The following is a 6,894-nucleotide window of genomic DNA, read 5'->3' as shown; positions in this document are numbered from 1 at the left end:
AAAAAAAAAAAAAAAAAAAAAGACAAAAAGATTTTTATTCTAAAAGTGCTTGAATTTTATGTGTACGTATGTATAGTTGATTTTGTAGATAAGTATGTCCTTATTTGTAACTCAGTTCTATAATCTTGGAGATAAAATGCATTTGGAAATAAGGAACAGCTAGTGTCCTTCTGGGTGAATCAAGAAAGTACTTAATAACAATCTTTCCGAGTTCTGCACCTCTCCTTGTAACAAAACCTCTGCATTCCAGAAGTATCTAAAACCGGTTTTCCAGCACATCGGTTCCTTTACCGGGGAGAAGGGCAGCGTCACTTGGGACCTCTCCCCTGGCCACCACTGAGTCAGACAGGCGTCCTTTACTGCCAGGAGCAGGGACCTGGTCAGGTAGAAGCAGCTTGTGTTGCCTGAAGAAGAAAATCATGGTGGTTTCCACTGTTAGGTCCGTTTTCTGACGTGGCTCTGAACTTGAGGTTTTGTGCTTTCAGCCTTTCATTTGCGTCCCCCCTCCTTTAACTTGCTTAAAATTTATGGTCGGCATCTCACCCACTGCAGCCTGGGAAGGAAGAGCACTGGCTTCGGAGCGGGGGTTTCTTGGGCCCTGGGCTGTCTCCTCACCTCTCTGAGGTTTGGTTCTTCCTCCAGAAGAGTGCATTTGTCTGACCCAGCTCGCAGTGAGCCTGACACACAGCCCTGTGTTCCTGCAAGTACTTTAATGCAGTTAATCTGACACACAGCTCCATTCTTCACTGTTTTCCTGCAGTGGTGGGATGCTGCTTTCTAGGTAAATGTCTCAGTGTTACTTTCTCGACAATAAATCTAGGGTGCAAACTACAGTTTTGTCCTGGGCGAGTGTTGGAAATCTGTGACCTTGGGAAGTCCCTCTGCTGGGTGCAGCGAGCTGTGAGTTCAGACTGAGCCATCTGCTTCTAGAGCTTCATGATGGTGAAAGTGCTTCCCGGAAACGCGGGGCTTCTGACGTGGAGAACGCCCGGCCCTTCCTCTCCTGCTCTGATCCCAGACCACTGGCTCCACCTTAGAGCAGTGGAGAATTTCTGACAGGGCACATGGCCCTGCCTTAGCTGTTAGGGGCAGGGTGCCTTGGGTTCACCTCATCCTGACCCCTTTACCTGAGGCACAGGGAAGCCCAGCAGAGTCAGAAATGCCAGTGTGCAGGTTGTTCTAAGTGCACTGGAAGCGAGAAAGGACAGTTACAGAGCAGGACAGCAGAGGGAGTAGACACCCGCGACTACTCAGGCAGGGGAAGTATTTATAGCAGCCATCTTCCTGCGAGGAAATTTCTTGTTATTGCAATGAACTCTGCCTATGTTAACTTTCTTTTGTTTATGAAGCAGCTGAGCATTTGTCTTGTGTAATCTCATGGCGAGTATATTTTCAAATATAGGTTGAATATCCCTTGTTTGAAATGCTTGGGACCAGAACTGTTTCAGATTTGGGTTTTGTTGTGGGCGATGAGATATTTGCATATATGTAATGAGATATATTGGGGAGGGTACCCAAATCTAACCATGAAGTTTATTTATTTTATACACGAATTTTTAATAATTTTGTGCATGAGAACAGTTTCGTGGTGAGTAATTTTCCACTTGAGACAGCACGTCGGTGCTCAAAAAATTTCAGATTTTGGAGTGTTTTGGATTTTACATTCTCAGATAAGGGACATTCACCTTGTGCTGTATTTTACACTTGCTGTCAAATGATGGAAATAACGGCTGAGCCGCCATGTGGGTGAGGGAGAGCTGGTAAACACAGCACTCGTGCTCCTCAGCCTCCCTGGAGGGGATGACTTTCATGTCTGCTCTGCAGCCCCCAGAACGAAGACTCGTCCTTCCACTTCGACGGCAGTGGCTACTCCGTGGTGGAGAAGGCCACGCGGGCCACCGTGACTCAGGTCGTCATGCTCTTCAACACTTTCTCCCCCAACGGGCTGCTTCTCTACCTGACTTCAAACGGCACTGTAAGTCTTTACGGGGCACTGAGCGCTCTGCGAGGGATACTTGGGCGGCCGTGAGGTTGTTTGTTGTAGGCGAAAAAATTTGCTACCATTATCTGTAGGGAGTGGGAAAGGGGACGTTGTCAGGACCTCTGCCTCGGGTCCTGGCCTCCTGGGAGCCACCACGGCACAAGGAAGATTCAAGAACAGACAGAAAGGAGACTTAGAGTGGAGAAGCTCAGTCCTGGTCCTGGTCAGTGCTGCTGATGGCAGCAAAGGCCCCCGAGCGCATTCAGAATTTATTGGACACAATCGGGGAGGGAACAGGGAGCAGGGAGCGCTTTGAAGGCATCTAGTGAGTTACTGCCCAACACCAGGCGTGATGGCGCCAGGCAGGGCTGTCAGGGAGTGGGCTCTGCTTATCTTGCTAGGACAGAAGAAACCGGTACTGGGACCAGGCGCAATTAGCAGGCAACCCACAGGGTCAGTGAGAAGCCATAGTTCTGGGGAAAGGATTTTAACTGGGGTCACGCTGACCTCAGCTGCACGTAACTCAGCAGGGCCCTGCCACTCCACAGACCAGGACTTGGGCCTCGGTGACGGCCATGAGCAAGGGAGCAACAGTGGCCCAACACTGCTAGCTGCCGTGCCCGTCTGGGGCACGCAGGGCTTCGTTCTGACTCCTGACATAAAACAGTACAGCCGAAGTAGGGAAGGCAAGGGGCACCGCCACTCAGCCCGCAGGACTGGGCGGGGATGTCGCGTACAATTATCATTGCATATTTATGCCATGCAATTTTTATGAGCCTATATAATATAGTACACTCAAGTATGCTATCCAGTCTCCTCATGTAAAAGCATTTCCTCTATTAATGACTTCATGAAGAACCTTTGGGGAGAACACAGAAGGGTGCCACATAGAAACACGCCTTTTGGGCATAGGTGGCAGTTAAGCACGTGGCACTAAATTTGAGTTGGATAAGAAGCCTTAGTCTGTGCTCACTGTGACCATGGTGGCTTCCCTCACAGCCAGGAGCCCCACATTCCCACTGTACTTCGTGCACTGGCTGGTCATCCCTGCCCCTCAGTCTGTAGGCCTCTTTTTTAGGGTTCGTCCATTTGTCAGGCTAAGTAACCAAGACTGAGGAGATTTTGTGTCCGAGTGAACTGCGGGCTTGGGTCGATGAGCAGTGTCTCCTCTGTGTTTGGATGGTGTTCTAGGAAGCCACAGTGGATGTTTTTAGTCTCACCACATCAATCACTGGTTATGGGGCCCACTGCTGTCTCCCCAGTTCGACTTCAGGTTTCTGCCAGCCCTGACTGACAGGGAGAGGGAGTCTTGGGATAAAGACGCAGCTGTGGGAAACTGATCTCTCCTTTACAGAAAGACTTTCTGTCCGTCGAGCTGGTCCATGGCAGGGTCAGAGTTATGGTTGATCTGGGGTCAGGACCTCTCACTCTCACCACGGACCGGCGGTACAACAACGGGTCCTGGTACAAAATCGCCTTCCAGCGAAACCGGAAGCAAGGTAGGGGCACAGGTGGACTCTGATGCTGGTCGCCCTTGTAAGGATAAACATCTTTCCAAAATCAGCAGTCTTATTCTGCACTAGCTGCCTGGTGCTCCCGAATGGTATTCCATTGTGTCACCCTAACTCACGGGTACATAACATTCTCAAATGATGTAGCAATTGAAAGCCACTGTTGGTTTTGGAATGCATCTTGCTGGGGAATATTATAACTCTATTTGTCTGTGGGTTCATATAAATTCCAAATTGGGGTCAAGAAAGCAAATCTGTTCTTTTCTCACTTAGGAATGTGTAGTCTAGATTTCCTCAGTTTTGTAGAAGTCAAGAACATTAGCTGCTCAAATTTGTAGACTTTAAAATAGCATGGCCTTGTAAAATGCACTGTATCGGCAGAAGCATGCAGTTACTGTAGTATACAAGGTGACTATTCCCTACCTCTTCCTCTCTGGCTCCTGTCAGGGCTCCTGGCTGTCATCGACGTCTACAACACCAGCGACAAAGAGACCAAGCAAGGCGAATCCCCAGGAGCCTCTTCCGACCTCAACCGTTTGGATAAGGACCCAATCTACGTGGGCGGCCTGCCGTGGTCAAGAATTCCCAGGTAGGGTCAGTCCCTGGTGAGCAGATGTATTGGTTTCCTAGAGCTGCTGTAACAAAACAACATGAACAACAGAACATTTATTCTTTCACAGTTCCGGAGGTTACAAGTCCAAAACTGAGGTGGGAACAGGTTGCTTCCTTTCAAGGGCTGTGAAAGCGAATCTCTCCCATGCCCTCAGTCGCTCTGTCCTCACAGATGGCATCTCCCTGTGGCTTTCCCCGGGTCTCCCTCTGAACCTGTGTCCCTCTGTCCCCTCGTTATATGGACACCTGTGGAGCTAGGACTCAGCCTAATGGCCTCATCCTGACTGACCTGCGCAGAAACTCCTTCCATATAAGGTCATATTTGTGGATCCTGGGAATCAAGACTGAACATTTTTGGAGAACACAGCTAACCCATAACATTTGTGTTTATTCAAAGTATTATACACCACATGAATTGGGAATAAACCAAAACTTCAGCAGAGTGTGTATTTATTGCCTTTAGAACATCCAAACATTGTTCCTGCATGGTATATAGAGACCCTCCTACTGCTTGCTGGTCACGCTTCATCCCTGTAGTGGAATCTCTTTAATGCCAAAAAGAAAAAAACAAAACATCCAGATTATGCCTTCTGCAGTCTTCTCTGGATTCTCCCTTGCGTAGTTAGTGCCAGGAAACTGGGTGACAGAGCAGGAGACCACGGGATCTTAGTACAGCACTCACCCCGGCTTCGCTTTCTGACTTTAATCATGTATGTCAGTTTTGGGGGTTTCACTGTCTTCAGTTTTGTAATTTTGGATTGGACAAATGAAGCTCTAAGGTTTTTGTACACTCTCAAGAAGAATGTCACGTGTAAGAGACCAGCAGTACAGACGCTGTAGCCCCAGGGAGTGGGGTCATCACTTGTGAGCAGCTCCATGGATCTATACAGCCACAGCCGCTGTCGGCTCAGGGTCCTCAGGTGGACACACTTTTCCTCTCATCTTCCAAAAGTGGAATTACAAACCCCAGATTCCACTGGTCGTTCTCCCGTCCTTCTTGCAGGAAAGGCGTAACGAGCAAAAGCTACGTGGGCTGCATCAAGAACCTGGAAATTTCCAGGTCCACCTTTGATTTGCTCCGGAACTCCTACGGCGTGGGCAAAGGCTGCGTCCTGGAGGTGGGAATGCTGTCACTCATATCGGGGTCCCCAGAAGTCAGCTGGCGGGTGGGTGGAAAAGAGGCGGACAGAGCAGGAGGCCCCACCCGCGGCAGTGCTCACTTCCCTGCCCTGCATGCCAGCCCATCCGCAGCGTCAGCTTCCTGAGAGGCGGCCACGTGGAACTGCCACCCAGGCCCCTGTCGCCGGACTCCAGACTGCTGGCCACATTTGCCACCAAGAACAGCAGCGGCCTCATTCTGGCTGCCATCAGCCGGGATGCGGAGAAGCAGGGCAGGCGGCCCACAGATGTGGTGAGTAGCTGTTCCTGGCGTCTGACTGTGCATCGTAAGCGGGTGGAAGTGGTTGCGGCCGAGCGGGCTCCTTCCTGAGCAGTGTCTCTTGCGCCAATCATCTGTCCTCGTCACCTAGCAACTGAGAAAAAGGTCTTTTCCCTCCTCATCGGATGAAAACAACTTCACGTGAGTTGTGCACTGTGTCCTCTTTACTCTGGGGCTCACACAGCAGGTCCTCCAGCTCTGCTTTGGTCCTGATTATCTTTCTCTGCTACAAGCTCAAAGAGGCAGCCAGGAGCGTGACCCATGGTGAGCCGCGACAGCTGGCCGCTACCGCCTCCTTGTTGGAAGGGACAGGGGACACTACCTGGGCCTCCCACCGGAGGCAGCCATGCACCTGCAGCCCCAGCGGTGGGACGCTGTCAGGGGGAGGCGCTTTGCAGATACCACTGCCTCGTCACCATGCTGCAGAGCGGAGGCAGCTTCTCCTTATGGCCTTCAGAGAACCCAGGGTCATAGGGCTGTTAGGCTGGGCCCAAAGCACCGCTCACTGCTGCATGAGCCACTTAAGAAGAGCTGGCCATGACTGAGATTGGCTTGTGGGTGTGACTGCTTGTGTTTTTTAATGGAGGGAAAATTCCAATAACATAAAAAGTAGCCACTATATGTGTGTATATATGTATATTTTTGTTTGTTTGTTTGTTTTTGAGACAAGTTGGCCTTGAACTGACCATGATCCTCCTGCCTCAGCCTCCCTAGTGCTGGACTACAGGCATGTCTCACCACACGTTTAACCATTTTAAAGTGAACATCTTAATGCACTCACAATGTTGTGAAGCCACCTTTGCCATCTAGTTCCAAATATTGGTACCCCCAAATGAATAGCCTGTGCCCCAGGAAGTAAGGGGTTACTCCCCGCCTCCCCTTGGCACCCCCAGCAGCCAGCAGTCTGCCTCCTGTGGCCATGGCTGGATCTAACCTGTCCCAGATAGTTCTTGTGAATCAGGTCACACAGGCTGTGATCTCATTGTGTGTTTCAGGGTCTGACCACAGTGTCACCTGCCTTAGCTCTTCCTTCCTTGTGAGTGACTGAATTGTATTTCCCTCCGTCTGCCCAGTGTGTTTTATCCATTAATCCTGAGATGCCTGGTGGGTCATTTCTGCCTTTAGGCTATTATGAATTACGCAGCTGTGAGCATTTGTTTGAGTCTCTTTTCAGTTCTTCTGGGTCTATTCCTAGGGGCAGAATTGCTGCTCATATGTTAATTCTATGTTTAACTTTTAAAGGACCTGCCAAACTCTTTCCTTCTACCAGCCGTGTGTGTGTGTGTGTGTGTGTGTGTGTGTGTGTGTGTGTGTGTGTGTGTGTGTGTGTGTGTGTGTGTGTGTGTGTGTGT

General features: G+C 50.0%; 1 protein-coding gene across 3 annotated transcripts in view; it reads left to right on the top strand.

Annotated features, from left to right (window-relative positions):
- The window catches only part of Lama1 (laminin subunit alpha 1), a 195,123-nt gene that overhangs the window by 180,994 nt on the left and 7,235 nt on the right, over window positions 1–6,894 (top strand). For all 3 annotated transcript variants that reach the window (XM_010638668.3, XM_010638667.3, XM_010638669.3), the window contains exons 49-53: window positions 1,825–1,975; window positions 3,336–3,480; window positions 3,940–4,081; window positions 5,108–5,222; window positions 5,345–5,515. In XM_010638668.3, coding sequence (XP_010636970.1) covers window positions 1,825–1,975; window positions 3,336–3,480; window positions 3,940–4,081; window positions 5,108–5,222; window positions 5,345–5,515 — 724 coding nt within the window. The remainder of the gene's footprint in view (window positions 1–1,824; window positions 1,976–3,335; window positions 3,481–3,939; window positions 4,082–5,107; window positions 5,223–5,344; window positions 5,516–6,894) is intronic.

Source organism: Fukomys damarensis, unplaced genomic scaffold, assembly GCF_012274545.1.
Source record: "Fukomys damarensis isolate Sample0158 unplaced genomic scaffold, DMR_v1.0_HiC HiC_scaffold_30, whole genome shotgun sequence".
NCBI classification, from domain to species: Eukaryota; Metazoa; Chordata; class Mammalia; order Rodentia; family Bathyergidae; genus Fukomys; species Fukomys damarensis.
Note: the sequence above shows the minus strand (reverse complement) of the source record. Positions and strands in the feature narration are given on the sequence as shown.